Here is a 15518-nt window from a genome sequence, read left to right on the forward strand (position 1 = left end):
AATGACTGGAACAATACTATGTCAAGAGGAAACACTGTGGAAATCTGATGTGTGTCTATTAACTCTGCAAATCAACAGCAAAGAAACCAATGCAGTCTCTGGATGTCAGTGTGGAACTTTATATCAAACCAACAGCATCATCCTGGCTAAAGCTATTCCTGCTCTTGTCAACTGATAGACCTCCTGCATGCAGTCACTCAAAAAGAGGCCTGACAACCTTTAAAATGTTGAGCACAGTGGCTCTTGGAAGGTATTTTAACCAGGCCTGAAATCTATCAGCACTGCAACTTCCAAATTCTGGGAACTGCAGAAATGACATTTTTTCTCCTGGATGTAAATGTATCCGCTCATATTTCCTTCATGAGACTACACAGTGATAGCAAGAAGGAATACCCAGAGAAAGGACTTTCTGTCCACAGCAATAATGGTAGTGTACAAGAACGGGGAAAACCATGGAGTGCAGCACCTGTGCAATACCATAAAAGCTACAAACTTGCCAGCAAGCCATTCCTATACAATGTCAGATCTGCAAATCCTCAAATTTAATTACGGGTTTTTTTATCACAGAGATGTTTATATATTGCAATACATATATACATACACTCATGCATTTATACAGACACAAAGAGAAGGTGTGAGAAAGTATTGTAAGAAGCACATGTTTAATTCAAAACATCATTTCCCTAATACATACAGAGGAAAACAAAGGGAACCACATGTGATGTGTAATAATTTACAAACCTGTTCTTTCTCTATAATTTGTTGAGCATCCTGAAGTAGTTTTCTCTTGGCCTCTCTTGCAGCTGCGTTTTGCTCTTCATACGCCATTGTTACCACAGCCAAGATCAGATTGAAGAGATAAAATGAGCAGAAAAAGATGACTCCCATAAAAAAAAAAAAGCTGGACACTCCAGATGTACGGATAGTCTGTGAGGAAAAGGTAAATGTTGTGATATATTCTTAACAAAGTAATATTTACAATACAATTTCACACTAATTCTAAAGATTTCTTTTCCTATTCAATACAGAGGGTTAACATACTGCACTATTTTCATTAAACAACAGTAGCACCTGCCTCTGGTCTAAGTTATACAGTAGGTCTAGAAATACACCAAGTCAAGAGTTCCCTTGGCCTTGAAGTAAATACATTTGAGCTCTTTAAATCCTCTCTATGTTCACATCATGTTTTCTTTTTATGTAACAGATCATCTCAGACATTCATAACAATACCATAAACTGCACAAAGGAATTAATAAGACCCACTCTTAAAATTAAAGTAAATGTCTCCCAGCAAATCAGGTAAATGAACATCAGAGGTTAACTTATGAGAAGAAAACTTCAGCTGTAAAGAGCTGCCCAGGTGACTACAGAAGAAACTAATAAAACTCAGAAATAACAATGGAAGCTAGCATTACCTAAACAACCATGAAAGATGTTAAAATTACAGAATCAGAGTCAATATTGAGACTGATTACCTTACTCTTACATTTGTTTAAATAGCAGCAGAGGAGATGGGTGAAAATTAAGATCTGAGACATTCAAATGGCAAAAAGAAGTTAGATCTATTTTAGAAAAGAAGTCTTAAGTTAATAAAGGTTGATGGAACAAAAAGTTAAAATGGACAATATGAAAGTTACAGAAAATGGCCGAGGATAATTTTTGTCTAGCAAAGGCACTGCATAGACATAAGGGATCTGGAGAGTTGTCTACATGCATTTTTGTATCATTTCTGCAAAAAAACTCAACCAGAATTGAAAAGTTACATTCAACTCTTGGAATCAAAACATCAAGCCTCCAAATTTTAGTACCAGTTGTCAAAAGTGAACTGAAACAAAAGTGTTGAGCCAAAAGGTTTGCTGAGGAGCCAGGACTTAAAAGGAAGAGGAACGGAGAAGGCAACAAGTCCTCCCACTCCCTGCAGCAGCAGTGAGCTCACTGCCTGGATCTGCTGTATATCCCAATCCTTTGGAGGTTCCATGCTGATATTTCACTCTTAACCACTCACCCCAGTGTGTTCTCCTACAGAACTCTGGGCATTCACAGCAGGATTGTTCCCATTCAATGTCCCTTGCAGAAGGTGTTACAACTTAGTCACTTGAACCTACTTCCTTAATATTTTACATGGATTTTGAAGGAAATGTGGTGTCAGTAATGTTGAAACCAGTACAGATTTTTCTAGTGGACATAAAGCTCTGAATTGCATGTGTCAAGTCATTCCAGCAGGTAATAAAAGTACCCACTTGTCTGTAGAGACGCTCCCAGGAATCCTGTGTCATCAGACGGAATACAGAGAGGAAGGCCCAGCCAAAATGATCAAAACTTGTATAACCAAAGTCAGGATTCTGCCCAATCTTCTGACAGGTATAGTTTTCTGGGCACTCTTTCCTAACCACAAAACAAATATTAAACAACAATTACTTGGAGATTTAATGGCACCTGAAAGCACCCAATAGAGAACACCAAATTTGTTCAGTTTATCTGAAAGTCCATTTCATTATTCTCCAATTTAATTCTGCCAGAGGGGCTGATTTATATCAGACCATCCTAGAAAGCCTTTTGTCTAATCAGAGAAAACCAGACAAAAAGTGTCCCCTGATGTAGGATATGTGCAAACAAATACACAGAGAGGGGAAAAATGGAATTATCTTTACTTTTAAATAATTCACCAAAATGAAGAGAGGAGAGTTTATTAATATCTAACAGTCTTTACTGATCTCTTCCTCTCCTCATTTATATAACTCTACCTTACCATTACATTCCCAGTGGTTAGCAAAAATGTACATATGTAACTGGTTTTCATGTTTGTACTTCATTTTTTTCCTGATGTGAAATATCTGACTTTTAATTTAATCACACACACACACACACACACCCTACCCTCCTGAAAAATCATCACTATTGCTTTAGACCATAAATAAAACCACAGTACATCTGGAGGAACAAATTAAGAAACTACAAAAACTACTTTGTTCACTTACTCAGGATTTGAACTGAACCCACAGAGCAATATGTCAGGAGAGCCATGTCATTCTGTGGCAGATATCTAATAAAAAAATAAATCAAGGAATCATAAAATCAGAAGTTGTCAGTTTCCACAGCCTTCTGACAGGAAACCACACATTTATTGCACTTTATAAAAACCCTGATGGATCAAAGCTCTGGGAAGGATCCTTTCACAGCATATAGGGCTGATTCTCATCAAATCTGTCTCTATGACAGATTTAAAAAAATAACAACTATTTACTGTACAACTCACAGTGATAAGATTTCATTTGGTCTCTGGTAAAAATAAGAATCTCAGTGAGAAGTAGGCAAAATCCCTGAAATATAGAAGAAGTGATGCAAAAATAACCATTCCCTGTGCAGTACCCCTAAAATTAGGATCTCCGTGCAATGAACAGGTAAAAAGGCAAATGCTTATAGTAAACTCAGCCCCATCTATCCCACAGACTGCTGATCTTTCTCCAAATCTGAGATTCACTAATTTCACATTCCGTTGGGAGAAATACATGGAAATGTAGTTTAACATTCCTCTGAAATCCAAGACATTCATAGGAATATACACAGGTTATGTAAAGGGAGAAAAGAGCAACATTTACCTTCATCACTTGGTACATAGATCTTGGGATCCTTACATAAGGAGTCATTGTACAAAATATTATTGAGGACACATTTGGATGTTAAATTGCCCATAAAAAGCTGAAGGCCTATCAGAGCAAATATACTCAAGCAAAATACAGTAAAGATCAACACATCAGCAAGTTTCTTAACAGATTCAACAAGTGAATTTACGATGATTTTCAGACCTAGAAAAAGAAGATCCAATAAAATGCAAAATCAGAAGAGGAATGCAGTGACATTCCCATATGACAAGACACAGCAGTTGCAAGTAGGTTAAAAGCAATCAGAGTCAATGGGTTTGTAACTTCCTAGTATCAAATGAGGCAAAAGAAAGCACAAGGGTGAGTAAATCTTTTTTTCCCCAAGTTTCCTAACCATAACTTCTTTGGCTTCTGTTTAGTACTAACACTAATTTTGCTATCTGTGCAGAATTCTAAATTAAGATGGTATCTTAGAACTAAGTCTTACAAACTTTAATGAATAGGGTCAGGTTTCTATGCTTGATTAACACTAAACAAGTACTTCACCCTGTGCCAAATACACATTACAATGACAAAGAGGGTGACTGTTATCCTGGGCTGCTTCAGGCAAAGCACAGCCAGCAGGTCAAGGGAGGTGATGGTTCCTCTCCACCCAGCACTGCCAAGGCCACAGCTGGAGTATTGGCTCCAGTTCTGGCCCATGGACATACTGGAGAGTCCAGCAAATGGCCACAGACAGGGTGAAGGGACTGGAGCAGCTCTCCCAGGAGGAAAGGCTGAGCTGGGCCTGGTCAGCCTGGAGAAGAGAGGGCTCAGGGGGCATCTGCTCCATGGATGCACATTTCTGAAGGGAGAGTGCACAGAGGATGGATCCAGGGGCTTTTCAGTGGTGCCCAGTGCTGGGACCAGAGGCCATGGGTCCAAACTGAGACATGGGATGTTCCATCTGAACATCAGGAAACACTTTTGTACTGAGAGGGTGACTGAGCACTGGCACGGGTTACCCAGGGAGGTTGTGGAGTCTCAGTCCTTGGAGATACACAAAAGTTGTCTGGACTTGGCCCTGGGCAACCAGCTCTCAGTGACCCTGCTGGAGCAGTGAGGCTGGACCAGATGACCTCCAGATGTCCCTTTCAAACTCAAGCATTCTGGGATTCTGAGAAAATGCCTTTTATGTAAACTAAAGACTAATACTGAGGCAGAAAAATTGAATCTGAAATATGATATAAGCAGACAGTGTTATCCAGGATTTTTTACAAGAAAAAAAAAGGCACATTGTATTTGATCTCTGTTCTCCACACTGGATATGAAAGGAAAATGTTTTGTGTGGTTTTGACACTGAAATCAAACACTTTCTATGTTTCATTCCTGTTATAATCCCAGAGCAAAATCAAAAATATATTGACAATTACGTAGAATAGGTAAAGTTAATATATATTATGACAATATATGTAGTCATTGATAGATTTTCAAATGAATTTTTGCAGGTAGACTCTGAAATCATCCTTTGGTATTCTAGTTAGGGGCATAATTTGCAAACATATTGAGTATCTGGATGGTATATGCAACATCCTGCTGAAAGTATTACACTGAATCCAGAGAGTGGCTGTGGTCAGTAAGGAAACAGATGAAAGTCTCAAATATTGTGAAGTCAGCATTCTCAGAAAGAAACCAGAGGAGATTAAGCCAATGAATCTTAGCAAGCTAATGAAGCTAATGAAACAGAAATATGGGTGTATAACCATATTATATTAAGAGAACACATCAAATAGAGGAGGCTGCTCCAGGAACACAAAGGTAAAAAGTCAAAGGCACCGGGATAATTAAAATGGAACATTAGTAATGGAACAAAAAATGCAGAAAATAAATTTGCCTTTGTCAAAACCATTTGGAGGAAGATGATTAAACAAATTCTGTTAGGATGCTGCTGAGAGTTAGTACAGACTGTAAAACAGTCACACCTTGGGATCCCATAAGCAGTCACAAAATATGACCAGAAAACTGAGGACAAGAACAGGAGAGGAATGAGAATTGGTGTACTGGTGAAATGGAGAGGATATCAGTAAGATTCTTCCTTACCTGGTATAACTGAAATGGCTTTCAAAGTCCTCAGTACTCTGAAAGTTCGAAGAGCTGAAACAGTGCCTATAGTTTCAGACATAGTAACATACCTGTAAAATGAAAGCACCTATGACTGAATGGCAAGGATGGAGCTTTTCAAACCATGAGCATGTTGAGCCAGCCTATGACTATTTTTCTCTTTGCAGATATGCAAACGGTGGTTGAAGCACAGTAACTCTTTAGCAGGTAGGATGCCAAACACTCTAAGGAATTTCAGCAAATGGTATTTTATCTGGGTTTTTGTCTTGAGTGTAAAACAAAACTGAGTTGTACTTACATTACGATAATAACAGAAAGATCCAAGCAGTTCCACAGATCTCGAAGAAAGGTAAATTCATTCCAAACAAATCCTCTTGCTACTATTTTTATCAATATTTCAGTAGTATATATGGCAGTAAAAGCAATTCTGAGGAGGAAAGAATATATTAAAGTTTATAGAAATAAAAGTATTAATGAGATTGAGTCACATTCAGGCACATGCAGGCATTTTCTATGATAGAACAGATTACAGATTACTTTCAGAAGCATCATCGGTATAAGAAGGTGTGTTCCTGAATTCTAGTAAGACTTCCAGGTAGTAAATCTGTAACCACAGAAGTTCACATAAGGATATCACATATTTCTGAGTGAAGGACAGTTCACACTTCCTTAGGAAACATTTTTAAGATGGTGTTTATATTCTAAAGCAGGCTGGAAAATCACAAAGCCTCAACATTCTTGCAGAACAATAGAACAAGAGCAATTGAACAAAGACTTATTTCAGCCTGTAAAGCTTGCACATTTTATACATTTATTCTGAGAAATACTCTATAATTGAAAGCAAACCTACAGAAAATAAAGCTGTTGTTATCACCATGCTTAACCCAAGATAAAAGGGGATCTGGAGACATTTTCAAGATTTAATTCTAGAACAAGTCAAGTTGCACTGGATACAGCGCACAGGTACAAGAGGTAGCAAGACATTACAAAGAGATGCCTTTCTAATGGGAACAACTGACCCAGGAGTGTCACCAGGAAACAGGAAGAAAGAACAGAATGGACATTTGTCCCTTTCCAGTTTTTGCATGAGCCAACCAGAACAGACATTCAGGTTATTGCTGTAGAAGGAGAGATATTAAGTCAGAATCCTTCCCCACAGTCCTCTAAAAGGCTCAGTCCTTAAAATGAAAAATGGAGCAACCTTCTATGTCACACCAGATGGCAAAATTAGCCAACACAGAGGGAAGGGCATGTGGTGTGAGCCTCTATGAAAAGGCACTGAAGCTCCACCAAAGACTGCGAGACAGAATAACAATCCTCAGTCTTCCTCAGAGTCTGTCTGAGAATTTTCAAGGCCTTGAATTAGAGCACCACATTATTTAAATTTTTCACTCCTGCATGTAAGTACCCATGGAAAAAGAGGGAACACAGAGCCACTGAGATACTTACTCAGTCCAGTTGAGTCCTGCTGGTAAGCTCAGGTACAGTCAGTAGAATACAATTGAGTAACACAGTACATACAATAAAGCCAAGTAAAATATGTGAATAGTAAGTTAAGGAAAAAATGCTACATTATAAAACAATGAAGTTCATAGAAGGTCCTGATTTCCACACAAAAGGCATACAGATCTTCAAATAATGACTTTGGTTTTGAATAAGTTCAGGACTTTTCATGTGTTTTCCAAAGAAACTAAGTTAGAACTTTAGTGGGACATAACATGTTTAACAGAAGAGAGGAGAAACATGAAATAATGAAACCCAGTTGAGAAAGCTTCATTACTGACAACCAGTGTTCTTTGAAACTGGGATTCCATATCCATGTTAGCAAAACACCCCTCTGCTCTGCAGGAGTTCAGAAAGCTTTCTCACTTTACGTGGTAGGGAATGAAAACATGCATAAAAAAAAACATTTCTTTCATAAACATTCACCTGTCATCTTATAAAACTTTTGGGTTTTCTTTTTAAACAAACACTGTTCTTAAATGTAGGGTTTATTTGAAAGTGAATAGTAAATATAGTAAATTTCTAACAGCAGAAATACACATTCAAAGTCATTTCCACTAAAAGGACCTATTTTCACAAATTAATAATTCCAAATGAATACAGATATTTAGCAGAAAAAGCAGAAACTACTCAGTTGACGGTTTTGGCACCTGCAAATCCTTCACATTCTGACATTCCTCGAACTACAGTTATATTGTTTCAAATATATGAAAGACGGGCACTCTTCAGAACATTCTAAATTTGAGTGTGGAACACATTACTTAGGATAACATGAGCAGAGCTTCAGCATAAATCCCATCTTTCATATTTTAATAACTAGGGAGTCCCTGGTTTGCTTTGTTTGTTTGTTTGTATGTTTTTAATTTAACCTTGTGACCACAGCAGAGATTTAGAACAAGTTCTGGAAAAGGGCTACAATATCATACAATAGCCTCTAAAGGTTGTTTCATACCAATATCTGCAAAATTGATTTTAAATATCAGCTTGTACCAACATCATGGAAATATCTCAGCTGTTATAAGATTCAAGATAACTTTTAAAAAACTACCTATCACAGACGTATAAGCATACATTCATATTAATATAAACAGAGGAAGAGAATGACAGAAAATGGTACATAATATTTTAAAATGCAGATAAGGGAAACCAATGAAAGGATATGAATTGGTCAGAATTTTAATAGCTGCTTTTCTGACTGGATTAAAAGGACCAAATATCCACAAGGTAGGTGTGGCAGTAAACCGGAAAATAGTCCTGCTTTTGATTTAGCACCATAAAAGTCTATAAAGAACAGATTCATAGGACAGGATATGAAATATTTAAATGAATTAAAATTTTCACCAAAATAGAAAATATTCAGGTTTTCAAGTCTGCATCTAGAACTGTATCCAACTGCAATCACGAGTAAAGCTTTCCTGTTTTCTTACTTGGAGCTGTGACCTGGCCATACACATTTTGAAGGAAAGACAGCAGCTCTAGGAAAGTGCAGTATTGCCTGAGAGGAAGAAGCAGTAATGAGAATGAATGTGAAGAGCAAGTGATCATATTCACTTGGTCAAAGTAATTAAACTACTTAAAGCAATTAAATAGTACTTACTATTCTAGGACTTCAGTGTCACAATGCAACAATGGTCACAGTCATACTCAGAAGTACCTTACTCTTGGATAGTTTTACAGGCTACAAAAGCTTATTTGCAAAATACACACTGGGTAGGAATGCCAGAATCCCAGACATGCAAAGGAAAAATTAAAACTTTGAAGTAGCCCTAAATTAACAAGCAAACTTCTAAGCTACCTCAAGTTCCACCCAGCTCCCTACTTTTGCTACATGTAAAAATATCTTGAATGAAAACCAGTTTCCTAATAAAAATTTCTTCAACTGAATCAGCCTTAGAGTCTCATTCTCTTCATCAACAATATTACTTTGATTACTTGGAGAAAACAAATCTCTGGAAGAACAAAGTCTTCTGCATGTTCTCTGATTCAATTATTATATTGCAATGCCTTGCTGGGCACATCATAAAGAGAAGAGCACAGCACTGCACGGAACCTCCTGCTCTTCAGGTCAAGTCTCCCTCAACAGTAAACAATTATACAGCAGACATTTAATTGAAGAGAGATTCCTAGAGCATCCACTGTAGACACTCCTGGAGGCAACAACACCAATCCTTTGCACCCACATGGGGGATATGCAATATAAATATGGTACAATAGACAAAGACAGCCAGACATAATCTAACAGAAAATTAATTTACAACAATGCAAATACATGGGTTTGCGATACAGAGTGCAGGAAATATCTCCAAATGCCTCCCCTAATTGGTATAATCTTTGGAATTCAGAGAAAGCATCTGCAATTCCAGCATGATCTACTCTGGGACAGGCACTGTTTACAGCACAGGCAGTTCAGCCTCACAGGCATCACAGGGATTGCTCTGGAAAACAAAACATCCCTCATCCTAGAATATATTTCCTGTAGAAATGTATCAATCATGTGTAGTATGTTCTCATAATTAAATCTGACTGCTGACTGGAACTGAAGATGCATCTTCATGGCATAAAGCAGAGCACACCTTAGCAATCCTGCCCTAAAAGATGTCAGTAACACTGAAAGCCCTGTCTAGAGAACCATCAAAACCCAGCATCTCCCAACTAGAGCTTTTACTACCTTGTCCAGCAGACAAAGTTAAATCAAAGAAATGCTTTGGGAAGTTTTAACCTTGTGATCACTGTAGTATGGATCCAAATCCTCCAGGGGTTCCCCAATGAGCTCTGCTGGAATGTCCCCATAAAGAGATGGCAGTGTTTTGCAGATTTTCAGATGAGGCTGGGGAGTAAGTTGCTCTTCTTTAACTCCTTGGTGCTTATTCTTCTCTTTTTCTTTGTTTGGCTGCTTTTTTTTCTCAGCAATTCTTTGCTCAATTGCTGCCAAGGACTCAGGGGTGAAAAGTCGAAAGCCATTAGTTTCTGACCAAGACCAGGGATCCATTTTTCCTTCTGAATGTTTGTTTCCAGTGCTAGAGGCAATTTAAGTAAAAAGATGTTAACAATTAGAAAATAACAGAAAAAATACACACCTTTAAACTACTATCTATTAGATAAACGATTTCTGACTTCTGTGAAACCCCACATCAAAAGAGAATAGAATAGAGTAGAACAGGAATAGCCCATTTCAGCTGGAAGGGACCCACAACAACCCTCCAGTGCAACTGCCTGAGCAATTCAGGGCTGACCAAGTTAAAGCTGTTCCTAAGGGCACTGTCCAAGTGTCTCTTGAGCACTGACAGGCTTGGGCAAGGACCACCCCTCTTGGAAGCCTGTTCCAGTGTTCAACCATCCTCTTGGTAAAGAAATGCTTCCTGATGTCTCACCTACACCCACCCCCAGTGCAGCTTTGAACCATTCCCACACGTGCTGTCACTGGAGAGCAGGGAGAGAAGCTCAGCACCTCCCTCTCCACGTCCCCTCCTCAGGAAGCTGTAGAGTGTTGAGGTCACCCCTTGGCCTCCTCTTCTCCAAACCAGACAAGCTCAAAGCCCTCAGCCCCTCCACACAGGACATTCCTTCCAGCCCTTCCACCAGATTTTTTGCCCTCCTATGGGTGCATTCAAGGACCTTCACATCTTTCCTAAATCCTGGGGCCCAGAACTGCACCCATGTGAGGCCACCCCTGTGTTTGCTGTGTTTGATGCACCCGGGATATAAGGCAAAACCAGCTAGAAGCTCATTCATTTAAAAGAAAGAGTAATGTAAAACCAACCCAACAAAGATCAACACCTGATTCTTTCAAACACTCTGCATTTTTGATTGCTCAGGTCCAGCTGTGCTGCTTCTGTTTTGTGAACTCACTTACAGACCATACATATTAGAGAATATCCTCTTGTAATTACAGCTCTCTTCTTTGGATGCCAAAATATTTCTTTAAATTAATACGCAAACAATAAGGGTTGTGCAATGACTTTTTTTGGGTTTATGGGACTTGGGTGGTTTTTCTTTTCCTCCTCTGGGACTAAACAAGCAAATTCAGATCTGATCAGCAACCACAACTCAGAGTAAGAGAATTTACCACGGTAACAAAAGGGAAGCATATAACCAAAGAACTGGTACTTTGCCAAACCACACAGACCCATTTTGCAATCAAAAGCTCAAAAGCTCAAGTGAAAATCAAGATGCTTTCTTTCTTTTTTTTTTTTTTTTTTACTTTTAATAATTCTAAGAAGATCAAATTGATCTTCAAAGAAATTTTAAGGATAACAGAGAGACTGAGCTTTTAGGGAACTACATGGACTGTAATAAATCAAGCAAGGAAAACTGTTTTAGCAAATACAAACAGTATTTTAGGGAGCAGAATTTTTGAAAAAAGTGATGACTGAATCTGACAAAAGCAGTCATCAAAAGAAAAAACCTTACACATTCCCTTCTGCAACAGTGACCAGAAGTCATAACTGGACAAGCATTCATGGATAATGTGAGAGGATTTCTTCAACAGACCTGTACCAGCCACATTCTGGTGCTCATAGAGAACAACAGACTTTTTGGCTTTTCAACCACTACCAAGTATTTACAGGCTGTGACTTGGGTTAGGAAAGAGGAAGCTAAGAATATATGACTGAAAAAAATCCTTGTGATACAGATGATTAAATAATTTCAAAAAGACAGAGTGACTCCTCAGAATTCCTGAAGCTCAGCTGAACTCAGCCACCTCGTCATCGGCTGCTGAACCAGCTGAATTTTTAGATCAAGACACTGAGGTAAAGTGTTACCCTTAGAAAGAATTTCAGTCTTTGCACTAGACAGAAAAGTCTTCCCAGTTACTGATTCTGGGAGGGAAGACACAGAACCAGCATTCCCAGAAACAGCTGAAGGACAACTGAACACAATTTCTTCTAGAACCTGGGAGAACAAACTTGGGTGTGTAACTACACACAAGGAAAATGTAACAACAAACTACCTAAGGATGCTGCTGAGGCAGACACAATGCCAGAGCCCAGATCTGCTATTTCCAGTACAGGACAGGAAAGAAATTCCCATTGAAATTCAATTAAGAATTGAAAATGCTGGAATGGTTTTTGATATCTCTGGTCCCATAGCAGACAGTGGTCCATCAGTAACAGATACAAATGCACTGAGGTACTTCAGGTACTACAGAGAGGGTGAACAACAAGTCATTAAATGAAGCAGACACTGGGCACTACTTAAGTACAATTTGCTATTACAATTTCTTAAGATAAAAGCTGGGGTTTGGGGCAGTTTTCTAGAATAGCAAAGTAATGCCAAAAAATGTATCTATTAATACAATGTTTCAGAGACACAATTTACAAGATGCTTCCTGGGCTAATGGCTTATCACTAGAGATGATAACTAATAGATTTAGACTTTTTGATTGAAAAACAAAATACAGATTCAAGCCTTATACTCAGCTCCTTGATCTGGTGCCATTTATGCAAATTTCAGAACTCCTTTCAGCTCCCTAAAAGCATGTAGAGTTCCTTTAAAGTGTGGCAAGGTAACAGCAATCAAACTATTGACCACTAGATCTCCAACGGTCCATAACAGTGGAACTTAAACTCATAGAACTGCACAGGAAAACACAATCAAAGTCTGTAAGGGGCATTTTGAGGAGTTTCTCAAGATAGGAAACCTAGGAGGAACATAAACACAAAAATGTCCTTATTTGTGTTTCAATCTAGTTTTAGCACATATTATAACCACTTCTGAGTCCCAAACTATTTCTATCCATTCCCTTGTCAAGAGCCACCCACCCAATATTTCCTGTGAGCACCTGGATCTGAAAAAAATAAACAGCAAAGTAACTGCTTAGTTTGGCTTTAGGATGCTTTTAGGATGCATTCTTCCACATGGGAATAAAGATGTGTTCATCTCCTCATCTGGAATAAGAAAAAACAAGAAAGCAGCTCAGAGCAACACCTTGGGAAACAGGACAGGAATTCTCTCTCTTCTGTGCTGTACAATACCTTCCCAGAAGCTGCTGCTGTCACCTACTCAGTTTTCATAAGGAGTAAATACTTCTGCTGTCTGATCACAATTTTCTTTCTTTCAGTCTCAATAATTATCAGCAGATCTAAGAGATTTTAGTCCTTTATAAATCAAACTTGGACATTTTAGAGGACTATTGCTGTTTCTAAAATTCATGGCCATTTCTTCCACCTAACACTTTGTCCCCCATTCTCCACTTCCCACTCGTCCCCCCCAGCCAAAGAAAACCTTTTGGTTTGGATTGTTTGGATAAATATCTACCACTGGGTTGTTGTGGGGAAGATTTCTGGGGTATTGTTTGGTTTGCTTTGGTTTGGTTTTTAAACTAATGTAATGTACAAAGTTATTCACAATACCAAAATAATAATATAAAATAAAATCCCTCCTTACTTCCAAAATCAGAAATGTATGCAACAGGCTGGACTGTACACTACTTAATCATCCTGAAAAAAATCACCAATCACCCACCAGTATTTCTGGGAAAAGGAAAGGTGGGAGTTTAGATTTTTGCCTCTCAGTGCCCCCAGGAAAGTCGAGCCCCTGGTGTCTGACAATCCATCAGCATCTCGTAATGAGACCCTTCACCAACAGGCACAAGGTCAGAGGGCACCTCGACCACTCTGTTAGGAGGGACTCCACAGAGCAAAGATCCCTCTGCAGGTCCAGGCAAGGTGTTTTCTGCTCCCTGCAACTGCAAGGACTCACTTTACCAGTTTATGGAATAACACTTCTCATTAATACAATTGGTGACAGATTAATAAGGTTCAAAGGTTGTCAATGACAATGCAATCAACTGATACAGATATTAAGCAAGTACAAGCTCTGATAGGAAGCAATCTGCTAATACGCTATGGGATAAGCACAAACAAAAGCCCTAGTTCTAAAAGCAGCATTTAGTGCACGTAGAGTGTAGTTCTCACCCAAGGTGTCCCTCTGCAGGGGGAGGAGATGGACTCCACCCCTCGACTGGTCCCAGCACTTTCAGTGGAGGTCTTCTCCCACTTTCCCCTTGTCCCCAACTTACTTTTATACTACTTGGTTTGTGTTTGGGTGGAGTTTGAGTGGCTCCAGTCATAGGTACCATTTATTTCTGATTGGTCTACGTAATGGGAGGGGGTGGTGGTTGTGGCTTGGCATCTGAGGAGGGGGTTCGATGTCACTGTTGGCTTCAGCAGCAGAACGTCTTGATTCTCCCTTGTCAGGCAGGCACTGCATGGTCTCAGTACCACAATGTTCTCCCCCTCTGTTGGGATTAGAATGGAGAGGGCAATGTAGTCTCCACTTGGTTCCACACTCCATATGTTTATTATACCTTTTAGAAACAAAATCTGAAAGTCAAATATACTGTCTCTTCTATACGAGATCAGAGTCCAAAATACATTCAGTAGCACAGTATAAAACCCACAACATTTCTCCTCAGATCTGAAATTGCTTGTATCTATTTAAATAAATGTATAAAATGTTATGGCAGCAGCTGTTGCACAGTAGCACACATTAATGGCAAACACTGATTGTTATTTCTCTTAGTTACTCTTAATTACAATTATTTCTGTTACTTACATCAACAGAATCCATTACTCTCTAAATTTTTTTTCTTCTTTATTGAGTAGGATATAAATCTTTCCTCATGATAAGGGAGTTACTCTGGGTTTTGCTGGAAGAATTCTGCTGAAGGAACTATGCTGTCCTTAAAAGCCAGGCCACCCTAATGCAGCCAAACAGGCAAACAGTGACCAAACACTTTGCTCAATAGGTACCATCAGTGAAGGAAACAACTGAAAGTGGCTTTCAAAGAAATAAAACCCTAAGTGTTTTGTGGGGTAAGCAAGAACAAAACATTTTAAGTTGCAGTGTAAGTTATTTTTCCAGTAAGTAAGAGAATGTTCTTGAGATCAGTTCAATTAAGAGAGCAGAATTTTAAAGATCACTGAAGCATCACTATAATGGCACTGTAACTGCCATGGTCAGAAGCACCCACATTTATAATGCTGCAACACCTAATACCATGAAATGCAAAAAAGCTCTCTTCCTGCACTTATTTATTCTGCTGCATCTTCTCCATCCATCTGTCCCTGTGAAAAATGGGACTAAGGGATTCAAGACAGATTCCAACAGAGCCCTCTTTGCACACACACTCTGATATCTATAATCTGAAAAGACAGAGCACAGAAAACAAGATGTTTATCTGCAGCACTTTAGGATTTGCAGCTAACAGCAACACAATTAGACAAGTAACTTTTCTTCTGCTACTTTCTTTTCTTCTTCTACTTTCTACTAGGAAGGCAGTTTCTGAAAGAGGGGGGAGGAGGCAGAAAG

At 38.8% G+C, this 15518-nt stretch overlaps 1 protein-coding gene across 1 annotated transcript in view; it reads right to left on the minus strand.

The window, feature by feature from the left end:
- LOC126650898 (sodium channel protein type 10 subunit alpha-like) overlaps positions 1-10194 on the minus strand; it is a 34740-nt gene extending 24546 nt beyond the window's left edge. Inside the window, 4 exon segments of the mRNA XM_050336277.1 lie at positions 742-927; positions 2241-2385; positions 6233-6306; positions 9925-10194. Coding sequence (XP_050192234.1) covers positions 742-927; positions 2241-2385; positions 6233-6306; positions 9925-10194 — 675 coding nt within the window.
- Positions 10195-15518: the final 5324 nt, after the last annotated feature.

Source organism: Myiozetetes cayanensis, unplaced genomic scaffold (assembly GCF_022539395.1).
Source record: "Myiozetetes cayanensis isolate MyiCay16 unplaced genomic scaffold, myiCay2020 scf1, whole genome shotgun sequence".
Classification (NCBI taxonomy): Eukaryota; Metazoa; Chordata; class Aves; order Passeriformes; family Tyrannidae; genus Myiozetetes; species Myiozetetes cayanensis.